General features: G+C 40.2%; 1 protein-coding gene across 1 annotated transcript; it reads left to right on the top strand.

Annotated features, from left to right (window-relative positions):
• On the top strand, window positions 13,772–14,860 carry LOC107646856. Its single transcript, XM_016351002.1, has one exon. The coding sequence runs from the start codon at window positions 13,772–13,774 to the stop codon at window positions 14,858–14,860; it is 1,089 nt and encodes a 362-aa protein (XP_016206488.1).

The following is a 16,390-nucleotide window of genomic DNA, read 5'->3' as shown; positions in this document are numbered from 1 at the left end:
CCTACAGAAGGATGCCATTTGGTCTGTGCAATGCACCTGCAACCTTTCAGAGGTGCATGCTCTCTATCTTCTCTAATATGGTAGAGAAATTTCTAGAAGTCTTCATGGATGACTTCTCAGTATTTAGAGACTCATTCAGCTCCTGTCTTGACCATCTAGCACTTGTTCTGAAAAGGTGCCAAGAGACTAACCTGGTTTTAAACTGGAAAAAATGTCACTTTATGGTGACTGAAGGAATTGTCCTTGGGCACAAAATTTCAAACAAGGGAATAGAGGTGGATCAAGCTAAGGTAGAGGTAATTGAAAAATTACCACCACCTACCAATGTTAAAGCAATCAAAAGCTTTCTGGGGCATGCAGGATTCTATAGGAGGTTTAGAAAGGATTTTTAAAAAATTGCAAAACCTCTGAGCAATCTGCTAGCTGCTGACATGCCATTTGTCTTTGACACAGAGTGTATGCAGGCGTTTGAAACTCTGAAAGCTAAACTGGTCACAGCACCAGTTATTTCTACACCAGACTAGACATTACCATTTGAACTAATGTGTGATGCTAGTGACCATGCCATTGGTACAGTGTTGAGACAGAGGCATAACAAGCTTCTGCATGTCATTTATTATGCTAGCCGTGTTTTAAATGATGCACAGAAAAATTACACAACCACAGAAAAGGAGTTGCTTGCAATGGTCTATGCCATTAACAAGTTCAGATCTTATTTAGTAGGATCAAAAATGATTGTGTACACTGACCATGCTGCTCTAAAATATCTCCTCACAAAGCAGGATTCAAAACCCAGACTCATAAGATGGGTGTTGCTTCTGCAAGAGTTTGATATAGAAATAAGAGATAGAAAAGGGACAGAGAACCAAGTAGCAGATCACCTGTCCCGGATAGAACCAGTAGCAGGAGCGTCCCTCCCTCATACTGAGTTCTCTAAAACCTTCCCGGGTGAGCAACTCTTTGCCATTCAGGAAGTACCATGGTTTGCAAACATTACAAACTATAAAGCTGTGAGATTCATACCCAAAGAGTACAGCAAGGTGCAAACGAAAAAATTGATTTCTGATGCAAAATACTACTTGTGGGATGAACCATACCGCTTTAAAAGGTGCACAGATGGAATGATCCATAGATGTGTGTCCAGAGAAGAGGCACAGAAAATCCTATGGCATTGCCATGGATCACAATATGGAGGACATTTCGGAGGTGAGCGAATAGCCACCAAGGTTCTCCAGTATGGCTTCTACTGGCCTACTCTCTATAGAAACTCCCGAGAGTTTGTACATAACTGTAACAGTTGCCAGAGAGCTGGTAATCTACCTCACGGTTATGCCATGCCCCAACAAGGGATCTTAAAGATTGAGTTGTTTGATGTATGGGGTATTGACTTCATGGGGCCTTTCCCACCTTCATACTCAAACACTTATATTCTGGTGGCAGTAGACTATGTATCTAAATGGGTAGAGGCAATTGCAACACCCACTAATGATACTAAGACAGTGATGAAGTTCCTCCAAAAGCATATCTTCAGCAGGTTCGGTGTCCCTAGGATACTGATCAGCGATGGAGGAACTCATTTCTGCAATAAACAGCTTGACTCTGCTTTGGTACAATATGGAATCAACCATAAAGTGGCAACTCCATATCATCCCCAGACAAATGGGTAGGCTGAAGTCTCAAATAGAGAACTAAAGCAAATCCTGGAGCGGACTATAAATGCCCATAAAAAGGATTGGGCAAGAGGTCTCGAATCATTCTCTCCATCTACTCATCTTCTTTCTGTGCTTTTGCTTGAGGACAAGAAAACCTCTAAGTTTGGTGTGATTTTCTGTGATCACTGACCAAGATCATGTCCCCTAAAGGAAAACAAACCACTCCAAGAGGCAAGAAAGAAAACAATCCAAAACCACAATGGATGCATGAGAGGTTCTGCACCAAAGAACATGCAGATCATTACTTCAAAATAGTGTGCAGAAGATTAGTGATCCCGGAAGTCAAGTTCGATCTGAAAGAAGAAGAATATATAGAGATCCAAGAGCAGATTCGAAACAGAGGCTGGGAAATCCTAGCTAATCCTGAGATGAATGTGGGAAGAAACATGGTCCAGGAATTCTATGCAAATCTGTGGCTGACAGATAAGCAAAGAATGGAGGGAATTACCTTCCACACTTTTCGAACCATGGTCAGAGGGAGGATTATCTACTTCCATCTTGACAAAGTGAGAGAAGTCCTCAAACTTCCTCAACTGCAGGATGATCCAGAATCCTTTAACAGGAGAATGGCTAAAGATAAAAAGTTGGATCAAGTTCTAGAGGACATATGCCTTCCTGGAACCAAGTGGATAACCAATTCAAAAGGTATCCCAAACCAACTAAAGAGAGGAGACCTCAAGCCAGTTGCTAGGGACTGGCTGGATTTCATTGGGTGATCCATACTTCCCACCAGTAACCGCTCTGAAGTCACTGTCAAAAGAGCAGTGATGATCCACTGTATTATGCTGGGAAAAGAAGTGGAGGTCCATCAATTAATTCCTTGTGAAATTTACACAATTGCAAATAAGGAATCCACTGAAGCCAAATTGGCCTACCCAAGCTTGATCAGTCTGTTATGTAAAGATGCGGGAGTACAAATAGGTGTTGATGAGTATATCCCAGTCGAACACTCAATCACCAAAAGGGTAATGGATGGACCTCAAATTCAAGACAACCTCATCAAAAGGAGGGCGCATGAGCTCCTCCCAGAAATTCCTCAATTTGACTATTGGACCCGCTTAGAAGCATCTGTCAACAAGCTGCAAGAATCTATGGATCAACTCAAAGAAGAGCAGCAGAATCAGAACAGCATGCTCTGCAAACTGCTCAGAGAACAAGAGAAGCAAGGGCGTGAGCTACAGAAACTAAAGCGCCAGAAGCTGTCCCTTGAAGAGCCAGGCGTCCTACAAATTGAAGGAGCACTTGCCTCTCCCAATGCAGGTTGTTGAGTCCTAACTCTGTGATAACTTTTGTTATTAGAGATCCATTTTAAGAGTTACATGAGCATTAGTATTAGAGTCATTTATTTTTATGTCTTTAATTTTCTTTCTTTTATTATTATTTTTCTGCTTTTATGCTTATTTCATGTCTTATTTCAATTCCATGATCAATAAAATTTAGAGTATATGTCTTAAAGTTATGAATAATCCCATAAATCCATCACCTTTCTGTAATTACCTTGACTAGCATTAGTATATGTCTTTTTTCTTGACTAGCATTAGTATTCGGCCTTCTGTAATTACCTTGACCCTGAGTCTACTGCGGAACAAAGCCTCCACGCTTGAAATTCCTACCTCTCGGAGCAAAGTTCCTCCCAGAAGGCCTCTGAAAAGGCACCCTCAAACTTCCTTTCTCTGCTGCCGCCTTCCTCACACAATCCTCAGCCACCCTACTCTTATTCACCAATTCAGAAAACACCCTGATCTCCATTGGGGCAACGAAGCTCAGAATATCGCTCTGAAGACCCCCTTCATATTTAATACACTTTCATTCAGCAAAATCTTCAGGCGCACCTTGACAGATACGAGAAAAGCGACATAACTCCTCAAATTTGCTACTATACTCAGCAACGTCATTTGTCCCTGCTTTAACTGCATTATTTCAAGTTCCTTGGCATTTCTGGCTGAATTAGGAAAGTATTTTTTATAAAATTCTGTTCAGAAAACCTCCCAAGGAATCACAGCACCATCAGGCTGCAGGATACGTCGAGTTCCCTGCCACCAATATTGAGCTTCACCTTGCAACTGATAAGTTCCAAATTCAACCCATTGCTCTTCGGAAACCTGTTGTGCCTGTAATGCTCTTTCCATAGCCTGAATCCAATTATCTGCATCAGTGGGATTTGAGGTTCCCCTAAAAGTCGGAGGGCAAACTTTCAGAAATGTAGCAAGTGTCATAGGACCGTCCTCAACATTATTGTTCCCATGATTACCCTGATTTATTTGATTACCCAGTGCCTCAGCTGTTGCCTGCATAGCTGCAGCCATATTTCCCAGGGCAGCCATAAAGTCTACTGGATCAGTCCTTATGGGGGCAGGAGTAACGGTGCCTGTCCTACCTCTACCTCGCCTGCGACCACGTCCGCGAGTCGACATCTGGTCCCTATACACACCAAACAAGTGATATTAAGTTGATCAGTCTCAATATCGCAGGTCTAATGCTTTAAGTTCCAAATGCATGCTCACAAACATTTATGCCATATATATTAATCAGATATCCTAATAGCACATAAAAACATATACAGAGAATGCACAGAAGTACAATCAATCCGTCTTTCAGGCTCTATAGAAACGAACTGCTCTGATACCATAATGTAACACCCTACCAAACTAAGCTCTACGCTTAAGCCGTAAAACAGAGGTGGTGTGGTATTACGACCTCTAAAATAAAATGAATACATATAATAGCAGAAGAATTATAATATGCTAGGAGCCTTGAAGAAAAGAGGAAACAAAAATCGCAAGATAAAAGTGCAACGCTCAAGGAACGAGTTAACCTGCATGCTAAGGAAATCATAACTATTAAACATATGATAACAGAAGTAGGAATAGAATGCCAAAGATACAAAATAACAAGCTCCTAACTCAGCCTGCGAAGTCAAGACTAGCCGGAGAATATTTACATATATATACATACATATCCAAAACCCAAAAGTACATATACACAATCCTACCTCTCCATAAACCTCTAAGAGGATTAAAATAACAAGTTATGCGGAGAGAAAACCAAGTACATATATATACATCATAGCATAACAAAATAACCCTGTAACCACTCCGCTTCAAGAGTCCAGACGCCTAACGAGATGCCTCTCGACCTGCATTTGAAAAATAACAACATAGTATGGAATGAGAACCGGAGGTTCTCAGTATGGTAAAGGTGCCACACACATAATATATAAGGTCCTGGGAATGCCAGAGGCAATCCTAGAACGCCGACACTCAAATTATAGAGCTTAAAGTATTAAATAAAAGCCATAAAAGGTGGTTTACTAAGGATATTTAAACCTAACTTAACTTAACTTTAAATATAAATCCCATTTTGCCATTCCTCCATACCTCCAACTCCATCATGCATTTCACAGACAGATAAACAGATAAAGACAAGCACAAGAAGGTTACAAATACTGCAGGTAACAAATACACATTTAACATGGCAAGTATATTTAGGCACACCCAATTAAAGCACAAGCAAGTAATTCGAGTAATATGCATATGATGCATGCCTGTCCTATGGCTGATGAGGCTCATCTGTCGGTTATCCAGCCAACCCGACAAGTCTGAATTGTCCTTAGACTGTCCCCCGACATGCATCCCCAAGAGTCTATGCATAGTTTTTTCTCATATAGTCATTATTGCTCAATGGGGGTAACATTCCCGGGAATTTATATAGTGCCCGGTCACACTTACGTCGTAGTGTCAACAGATTATCGAGTTTTCAATCTGGTACACGTGGTGGCAAGCCACAGCACTTAATCCAGGGAATCTCGTATCTCAGATTATTCAAATTCATAAGCCATTTAAATAATTCAATTATAATTCATCAACATCCACATCATTCTCAATCGCATTTCATTCATCATCATACATTAATCATATTCAATCCTTATCCTTCATTATCACACCTCCCATTCCATCCATCAATAGTTCCAATTCAAAATATAATTCATTCTTTTCTAAATGAATCAAACTTAAAACATGCTCATTTTCTTAATAACTCTAAATCAAACCATATAACCTTTGAATATAAATCTTTTTAGATAATCATATAAACAAAATCTCTAATTTTTATAAAATTTTGGCAGCATCTCCTCTAAAACTCGAACTTTGCCACCCTTTTCGGGTCCAAACCAGCTTTCTTTTCAATTCAACATACCCTTCATCATCATCATAACAGTCACCACAATAAATCTACCTCAGATCAAAAATTATACTCATACAATATTCAAATCTAACAACCAAAATTCAACTAAGAATCATAGTTCACTAATCCTAGGCTTCTAACACAAAATACCTCAAATCAATAATTCACCAAATTATTAGTTAATCAACAAGCACCAAACCAACCATGTTCATCAACAATAACATTCAGCCATAATTCTCTCCAAATTAACATAACAACATTCACCATCCAAAATTAATAACTAATTATCCAATAAACTTCAACCAAATATATTCATCGACAAATTACTAAACATTAAACATACACATGCATTCCAACTTATCCTATGGTCATCTAGCCTAAGTTTTCACAGAACATTATATATTAAATGTAAGAAACCTAAACCATACATTGGCCGATTTCCACGTAACAACCAAAGCTATTTATTCAAAACCAAGGCAGCCCCTCAAAACTCAACTAATCCGCTTCCTCCAAGTTCCAGTATTGACAATTCCAAGTTCCAAGTTCCAAGCTCCAATTATTTATTCACAACCTAATACACATTCATAACACACATATATCCAATTTAATACTCAAAGCTCAAATTCAATGAAAATAAAATAGAATTATCGTATCCTCACCTTACCCAAGCTTCACATAAGCAAGAGTGAATATTTTCCTCAAGCTAATTAGATTCTAAAACATCAAAAATAAAAGAAATTCAACCTTCCCATTGAAAATTCGAAAATTGGGGGAAAAGAGGGCTGAGAGTGATTAAACAAGTTACCAGTGAAATTGTTCCGGTAGAAATGTAGAGCTCGACGCGGTGGACGCGTGGCCGCAAACGGTGCAACGATCGGAGCTCGGACGGAGAAGTTACGAGGATCGGAAGGTTACCGTAAGGGTTTCGGGAGCTTTCGTTCTCCCTAGAGCTTTCACGATGTTCATACGTGAAAATGAGGAAGAAAGGGCTTTCGGCTCATTTAAAGTGTTGGTCCGGTTGGACCGACGGCCCGGTTTGGGTCCGGTTCAACTGGTTCGACCCGTTCGGTCCAATCTTGGACCGTTTTCTTTGAAATTAGCGTCAAAATTCTCGTTTCGATGAGCTCTATCCTAATTTAATTTAATATTTACGTTTCTAATCCTCCTTATTAAAAACTAATTTATTGACTAATTATCTACTAATTTAACCAGGGTTTACATCCTAACCACCTAATAAAGAATTTTGCCCTCAAAATTCAAATCTAGTTACCTGAAAAGAGATGTGGATAGTCCTTTCGCATATCTGATTCAAGCTCCCAGGTATGTTCCTCGATACCAGCTCGACTCCAAGCTACTTTTACCAATGATACTTCCTTTCCGTGTAATCGTTTAATATTAGTATCATCAATTCTCACTGGAATTACTAGAAGTGTTAGATCTTCTCTTACTTGGATTGGTTCTGATTCCAGAACATGACTTGCATCAGGAGTATACTTCCGAAGCTGGGACACATGGAACACATCGTGCAAATTTGAAAGATACGGCGGTAAGGCAATTTTATAAGCCACTGGCCCAATTCTCTTTAGGATCTCAAACGGTCCAATATAACGGGGATTCAGTTTCTTAGTCTTAATAGCTCTTCCCACTCCAGTTGTTGGTGTAACTTTCAGAAAAACATATTCCCCTTCCTCAAATTCTAAAGGCTTTCGCCTCTGATCAGCATAACTCTTCTGGCGGCTCTGGGCTATAAGCATTAGACTACGAATCTTCTTTATCTGTTCAGTCGTTTCAGCTATCATCTCAGGCCCTAATAAACTCCTTTATCCAGTTTTATACCAACACAATGGAGATTGACATTTCCTGCCATACAGAGCCTCATATGGAGCCATTCCGATGCTCGCATGATAGCTATTATTATAAGCAAACTCTACTAATGGCATATACCGATCCCAACTCGTCGGCTGGTCCAAAACACAAGCCCTTAGCATATCCTCCAAGGTCTGAATAGTTCTTTCTGACTGACCATCTGTCTGAGGGTGATACGTAGTACTCAAGCTTAACTGAGTCCCAAATACACGCTGAAAAGCTCCCTAGAACCTTGATGTAAAACGGGGATCTCTATCAGATATAATAGTAGAAGGCACACCATGTAATCTGACAATCTCTTTGATATACATTCGAGCCAATTCTTCCATTGTACAACTTATTCGGATAGGAAGAAAGTGAGCTGATTTTGTTAGTCGATCCACAACCACCCAAATAGCGTCACAACCAGACCGGGTTCTAGGCAACCCTATCACAAAATCTATTGCAATACTCTCCCATTTCCATTGTGGAATCTCCAAAGGCTGAAGGGTCCCTGATGGTCTCTGATGCTCAATTTTAACCTTCTGACACGTTAAACATTTAGATACATGCAATGCCACATCATTCTTCATACCTGGCCACCAGAACATCGCTTTCAGATCTTGGTACATTTTAGTACTCCCTGGATGAATTGAGAACCTGCTCTTATGAGCTTCCTTCAACATTCTCTATCACAGGTCTCCAATATCTGGCACAACAATCCGGTTCTTGAACCTCCACAAACCATCCTGTCCTTCTGACACTCTCCACTGTTTTCCCTATTCGACTGCTGGTAATACCTTACGTAACGCTTCACTGTCTCGATGAGCCCTCAGAAGTTCTGATTTAAAATCACTTGAAATCTGCAACTGACTCAAACATAGGATTCCAGATTCTTCTCTAACTCCCAAATTCAAACCTTGAAATGCATTCAGTAACTCTTCCTCTCGTAGCATCATCCAAGCTGCATATAAAGATTTCCGACTCAAGGCGTCTGACACAACGTTCGCTTTTCCTGGATGATAATTCAATTCAAAATCATAATCTTTCAGAAGCTCCATCCACCTCCTCTGACGCATATTCAACTCTTTCTGCTCAAAAAGATACTTCAAACTCTTATGGTCTGAGAAAACAAGAAACTTAACGCCATAGAGGTAGTGCCTCCAAATCTTTAAAGCAAACACAACAGCAGCAAGTTCTAAATCATGTGTCGGTTAGTTCATCTCATGCGGCTTTAACTGCCGTGAGGCGTATGCTACAACATTCTGGTGCTGCATCAGAATGCACCCTAAACCCTTCAGTGATGCATCATAGTACACTTCAAACGGTTCACTTGATTCGGGCAATACCAATACGGGTGCAGTAGTCAATCTGTGCTTCAATGCTTGGAAACTCTCTTCACACTCTAGATTCCAGATAAAAGGCATATCCTTCCTAGTCAACTTAGTTAAAGGTAAGGCGAGCTGTGAAAATCCTTTAATGAATCTGCGATAATACCCCGCCAAACCTAGGAAACTCCTGATCTCTGTTACGGAAGTTGGTCGCTCCCAATTCATCACTGCTTCCACCTTAGTAGGATCCACAACTATCCCCTGCTTACTCACCACGTGGCCGAGAAACTTTACTTCACTCTTCCATAACTCACATTTAGATAACTTAGCATATAACTTCCTATCTCTCAGAATCTGTAGCACAATTCGCAAGTGTTCATCATGTTCCTCTTCAAACTTAGAGTAAACAAGAATGTCATCAATGAAGACAATAACAAACTTGTCCAGATACGGTCGGAAAATCCTGTTCATATAATCCATAAATACTGCCGGGGTATTAGTTAACCCAAAAGACATCAATGTATACTCATAATGACCATAACGCGTCCTGAAAGCAGTTTTCGGAATATCCTCGTCTCTAACCCTTATCTGATGATACCCGGATCGCAGGTCAATCTTAGAAAACACACCGGCACCCTGTAACTGATCCATTAGATCATCGATTCTAGGCAACAGATATTTGTTCTTTACAGTGATCTTATTCAACTGCCGATAGTCGACACACAACCGCATACTCCCATCCTTCTTCTTTACTAGTAACACTGGTGCTCCCCACAGAGAAACACTTGGTCGGATAAAATGCTTACCCAACAGATCTTCCAACTGAGCTTTCAGTTCAGCCATTTCTAAAGGTGACATCCTATAAGGAGTAATTAAAATCGGACCGGCTCCAGGCACTAACTCAATTGCGAATTCAACTTCCCGATTAGGTGGAAATTCATTAATATCATCCGGAAACACATCTGGAAATTCACTCACAACGAGAATCTACTCTAAACTCTGATCATCACCTGATACTCCCGCAGTTAATAACATAATACCCTGACACTCAGTTCCAGAACAGTTTACTATCATAGAATTCAAATAGTAACTATTCACCACAATCGGTGCTTCTGACCCTTCCGGCATAAACTGTACTGACTTCTCAGAACAATCAAGCAAAACATGATTCTTGGATAACCAATCCAATCCCAAAATGAGATCAAGACCAGTCATAGGCAAACAAATCAAATCATGCACAAATTCACGCTGTTGCACTCGAAAGGGAACTTGTGGACATCCTATCCTAGTCACCATAGCTTCATGAGTAGCATTGTATACTTTTCAAATCATAACCTAAGACCACCATTCTCAATCCTAATTCATGAACCTTTTCAAATGCAATAAATGAATGACTTGCTCCTGAATCAAATAAAGTATTTAAGATTTTACCAGCTATTTCACAATTACCTCTAATCAGTGTCTCAGATCCCTCAGCACCTACTGTAGAAGTGGTGTATACTCTCCCCGGTTGCTGCACTCTACCAGTCTCATACTTCTTCTTCTCTGGGCAATTACTGGCTATATGCCTGGGCTGTCCACAGGAATAGCATACTCCAAGTCCAAATCTGCATGGAACTCCAGGACGATACTTTCCGCACTTCTGACAATTCTGATCCTGCTGTGGCTGCTTCCCAAACCTTTTTCCTTGACTAGCATTAGTATTCGGCCTTCTGTAATTACCTTGACCCTGAGTCTGCTGTGGAACAAAGCCTCCACGCTTGAAATTCATACCTCTCGGAGCAAAGTTCCTCCCTGAAGGCCTCTGAAAAGGCACCCTCAAACTTCCTTTCTCTGCTGCCGCCTTCCTCACACAATCCTCAGCCACCCTACTCTTATTCACCAATTCAGAAAATATCCTGATCTCCATTGGGGCAACGAAGCTCAGAATATTGCTCCGAAGACCTCCCTCATATTTAATACACTTCCATTCAGCAAAATCTTCAGGCGCACCTTGACAGATACGAGAAAAGCAACATAACTCCTCAAATTTGCTACTATACTCAGCAACAGTCATTTGTCCCTGCTTTAACTGCATTAATTCAAGTTCCTTGGCATTTCTGGCCGAATTAGGAAAGTATTTCTTATAAAATTCTGTTCGGAAAACCTCCCAAGGAATCGCAGCACCATCAGGCTGCAGGATACGTCGGGTTTCCTGCCACCAATATTGAGCTTCACCTTGCAACTAATAAGTTCCAAATTCAACCCATTGCTCTTCGGGAACCTGTTGTGCCTGTAATGCCCTTTCCATAGCCTGAATCCAATTATCTGCATCAGTGGGATTTGAGGTTCTCCTAAAAGTCGGAGGGCGAACTTTCAGAAATGTAGCAAGTGTTATAGGACCGTCCTCATCATTATTGTTCCCATGATTACCCTGATTTATTTGATTACCCAATGCCTCAGCTGTTGCCTGCATAGCTGCAGCCATATTTCCCAGGGCAGCCATAAAGTCTACTGGATCAGTCCCTATGGGGGCAGGAGTAACGGTGCTTGTCCTACCTCTACTTCGCCTGCGACCACGTCCGCGAGTCGACATCTGGTCCCTATACACACTAAACAAGTGATATTAAGTTGATCAGTCTCAATATCGCAGGTCTAATGCTTTAAGTTCCAAATGCATGCTCACAAACGTTTATGCCATATATATCAATCAGATATCCTAATAGCACATAAACACATATACAGAGAATGCACAGAAGTACAATCAGTCCGTCTTTCAGGCTCTATAGGAACGAACTGCTCTGATACCATAATGTAACACCCTACCACACTAAGCTCTACGCTTAAGTCGTAAAACAGAGGTGATGTGGTATTACGACCTCTAAAATAAAATGAATACATATAATAGCAGAAGAATTATAATATGCTAGGAGCCTTGAAGAAAAGAGGAAACAAAAATCGCAAGATAAAAGTGCAACGCTCAAGGAACGAGTTAACCTGCATGCTAAGGAAATCATAACTATTAAACATATGATAACAGAAGTAGGAATAGAGTGCCAAAGATACAAAATAACAAGCTCCTAACTCAGCCTGCGAAGTCAAGACTAGCCGGAGAATATTTACATATATATACATACATATCCAAAACCCAAAAGTACATATACACAATCCTACCTCTCCATAAACCTCTAAGAGGATTAAAATAACAAGTTATGCGGAGAGAAAACCAAGAACATATATATATACATCATAGCATAACAAAATAACCCTGTAACCACTCCGCTTCAAGAGTCCAGACGCCTAATGAGATGCCTCTCGACCTGTATCTGAAAAATAACAACATAGTATGGAATGAGAACCGGAGGTTCTCAGTATGGTAAAGTGCCACACACATAATATATAAGGTCCTGGGAATGCCAGAGGCAATCCTAGAACGCCAACACTCAGATTATAGAGCTTAAAGTATTAAATAAAAGCCATAAAAGGTGGTTTACTAAGGATATTTAAACCTAACTTAACTTAACCTTAAATCTAAATCCCATTTTGCCATTCCTCCATACCTCCAACTCCATCATGCATTTCACAGATAGATAAAAAGATAAAGACAAGCACAAGAAGGTTACAAATACTGCAGGTAACAAATACACATTTAACATGGCAAGTACATTTAGGCACACCCAATTAAAGCACAAGCAAGTAATTCGAGTAATATGCATATGATGCATGCCTGTCCTATGGCTGATGAGGCTCATCTGTCGGTTATCCAGCCAACCCGACAAGTCTGAATTGTTCTTAGACTGTCTCCCGACGTGCATCCCTAAGAGTCTATGCATAGTTTTTTCTCATATAGTCATTATTGCTCAATGGGGGTAACATTCCCAGGAATTTATATAGTGCCCAGTCACACTTACGTCGTAGGGTCAACAGAGTATCGAGTTTTCAACCTGGTACACGTGGTGGCAAGCCACGACACTTAATCCAGGGAATCTCGTATCTTAGATTATTCAAATTCATAAGCCATTTAAATAATTCAATTATAATTCATCAACATCCACATCATTCTCAATCGCATTTCATTCATCATCATACATCAATCATATTCAATCCTTATCCTTCATTATCACACCTCCCATTCCGTCCATCAATAGTTCCAATTCAAAACATAATTCATTCTTTTCTAAATGAATCAAACTTAAAACATGCTCATTTTCTTAATAACTCTAAATCAAACCATATAACCTTTGAATATAAATCTTTTTAGATAATCATATAAACAAAATCTCTAATTTTTATAAAATTTCGGCAGCATCTCCTCTAAAACTCAGACTTTGCCACCCTTTTCGGGTCCAAACCTGCTTTCTTTTCAATTCAACATACCCTTCATCATCATCATAATAGTCACCACAATAAATCTACCTCAGATCAATAATTATACTCATACAATATTCAAATTCAACAACCAAAATTCAACTAAGGATCATAGTTCACTAATCCTAGGCTTCTAACACAAAATACCTCAAATCAATAATTCACCAAATTATTAGTTAATCAACAAGCACCAAACCAACCATGTTCAGGTCTTTTGAAAGAAAGGGAAATTAATAACATAATTCCATGGAAAGCTCTGATATGGTTTCTCGTCAAGAAGAAGATTTAGTTTAACGAAGCACAAAGAAAGTCAAAACAAGAGATCATGTTGATCTTAATCGACCTAGTGATGAGATGGATATTAACCATCAGAATAGAGATACTCCTATGATAACCAAAGTGTCTTACAAGGAGTCCCTACTCAAACCTGCTGGACCCAATGTCAAGGGTGACGACTTTGTTACCGATCCCATCGATGAAGATGAACCAAACTCGAAAGACAAGTGGTACAAGACTACTGAGAACGATGATCAAGTGGAGAAGCCCTTTGATCCATGTCCCAATATTCCAATATCCAAAGATGAATTCGATGAATGGTGCAAACCTTGGCGTGCTGCTCTCATGGTCAAAGTTCTGGGCAAACGAGTAGGCTTAGGATTCATGGAGCAATGCCTCCAACGTGATTGGGCTAAAAAAGGTAAGATTAATGTTATCGACATGGATCGTGACTATTTCTTGGTTCATTTTGCAGATGAAGGTGACTATAATCATGCCCTTATGGAAGGTCCCTGGATGATTGCCGGTCACTATCTTATTGTCCAACGTTGGAGACCCTTCTTTTTATCTTCTGAGAAAGAAGTCAGAAAAGTTACTGATTGGATTCGTATTCCCAACCTTTCGATCGAACTTTATAACCATAGATTTCTTTGGAGAGTGGGTTCAACTATTGGCCACATGCTTAAGATCGATCGTACTACATCAATTTATTCTAGAGGTCATTTTGCACGTATATGTGTCGATATTGATCTGAGAAAGCAGTTAGTTCCCAAAATCTCTGTCTTTGGCGAGGTCCTAAATATTGAATATGAAGGTTTGCATCAAATCTGCTTCTCTTGTGGAAAATATGGCCACCGGCTAGATCATTGTAATGAAACTCCGGTGGAAGAACCGGCGAGCCAAGTCAATGCTGGTGGAGAAGAGGAGAATATCAATTCTGATAATCAGAATCACGTTGATTTCGCGGACCAAAATGGAAAGTCTCATGATTCCCACAATCAAAGCGTTTCAAGCAATAACCAAGATCCTCCTTATTTCGGGCCGTGGATGATGGTCAAACGACCACTTAGAAGGAAAAATGGTAATAATAATCCGAATAATCCTGGAAGCAATCAACGACATGATTCTTTCTATAATCATAGGTCTATTAATGAGGAAGATAATTAGGGAAAGGAACATGGGTCAAGATTCAATACATTACATGAAGAAAGTGCACTAATCACGTTGGAGGGTGAACCACATGCAGAAGGAAAATCTCTAAGTATTACCAATAATTGGGCTTCTCCTAATAAGGCCCAAAAAGAGAAAGCAAACTCCCAGCCCATTCAAAAAAAGTTCTAAAGCAAGGTGCTGGCAAAAATCCCCAAATGGGCAAGAAACTTTTATTTAATAAAGTTGGGCTAACCCAGAATGAGAAATTAGTGAAGTCCATCCCCAAAGTCACTACCAAGCCATCCTCCTCTTCGGTGGCAACTCATAATAACGTTCCCTCCCCTGCTCATAAATCTAAGGATCCTGAAGCTGAAGCTATGGAGGGTGTCGTTATGAATTACATGCGCCGGTTAGGGCGGGAGCAATACGAAGCTGATATTGCTGCAAAAAAGGTAAAGATTCAATTTGAAGACTATGCAATTCGTTCTAACCTTATGATTGCTTCCCCTTCTATTGGTTCCTCTTCAAAGCCAATGGAGTTAGGATACGAGTCAGGGGCAAACGTTGGGAGACCTCCAGACGATGTGAAGTCTCTCATTGTATGGAAGAACTCCAATAATGGGGTTGACTCCTCGGATAAGTCCGAATCGAGAACCCAGGCTCAAGCCTCAGCGTGATTTTTGTCCTTGGTGATGCTCCCTTCTCTGTTTATTTTGTGATGAATATTATAAGTTGGAATTGTAGAGGTGCTGGAGGGAAAACTTTTCCTAATCTTATTAGAGATATTAGAAGAGAGTATAATGCAAATTTTATTATTCTTCTTGAAACTCATATAAGTGGTTCGCGTGGGGCTGCTGTTCGTGAAAAATTGGATTTGATAGTTCTTTTATTGTGGAAGCTAATGGTCATTCGGGAGGAATTTGGTGTCTATGGGACTCGGGTTCTTGGAAAGTTGATATCTTAGAATATAATCAGCAAATTGTTCATCTTAGGCTTACCGGTAATAATGTTGCTACCTGGCTCCTCTCTGCTGTTTATGGCAGCCCACAACGCTCGAATAGAAGATCCCTTTGGACTTCCCTCCGTTCTCTGGCAGCCAATATCAATCTTCCTTGGTGCATCTTAGGAGATTTTAATGCTCTTCTTCATAATTATGAAAGACAAGGAGGTACTCGTAGTGCTAATTCTGGAGCTTGCTCAGACTTTCAAAATTGCATTTCTGATTGTGGATTGGTGGATTTAGGTTATATGGGCTGGCCTTTCACTTGGAGAAGGGGTGATTTAGTCGAGAGATTGGATCGTGGTCTGTGTAACCTTGACTGGCAGCTGGCCTTCCCCGAAGCTAGCCTTAAGCATTTACCGAATTTCAAGTCTGATCACACGGCCATCTGCCTCCAACTCTCTACTGAAGCCTCTTACAATAGACATAGAAGACCTTTCCGTTTCGTTGCTACTTGGATTTCTCACCCTGATTTTCATAGAATGGTTGAGAATTCTTGGAATGTACAGGATTCTTGGTCTGATGGTATAATAAGCTTCAAAAAT

This window comes from Arachis ipaensis, chromosome B06 (genome assembly GCF_000816755.2).
Source record: "Arachis ipaensis cultivar K30076 chromosome B06, Araip1.1, whole genome shotgun sequence".
NCBI lineage: Eukaryota > Viridiplantae > Streptophyta > Magnoliopsida > Fabales > Fabaceae > Arachis > Arachis ipaensis.
The sequence above is the reverse complement of the archived record's forward strand: the minus strand, read 5'-3'. Positions and strand labels throughout refer to the sequence as shown.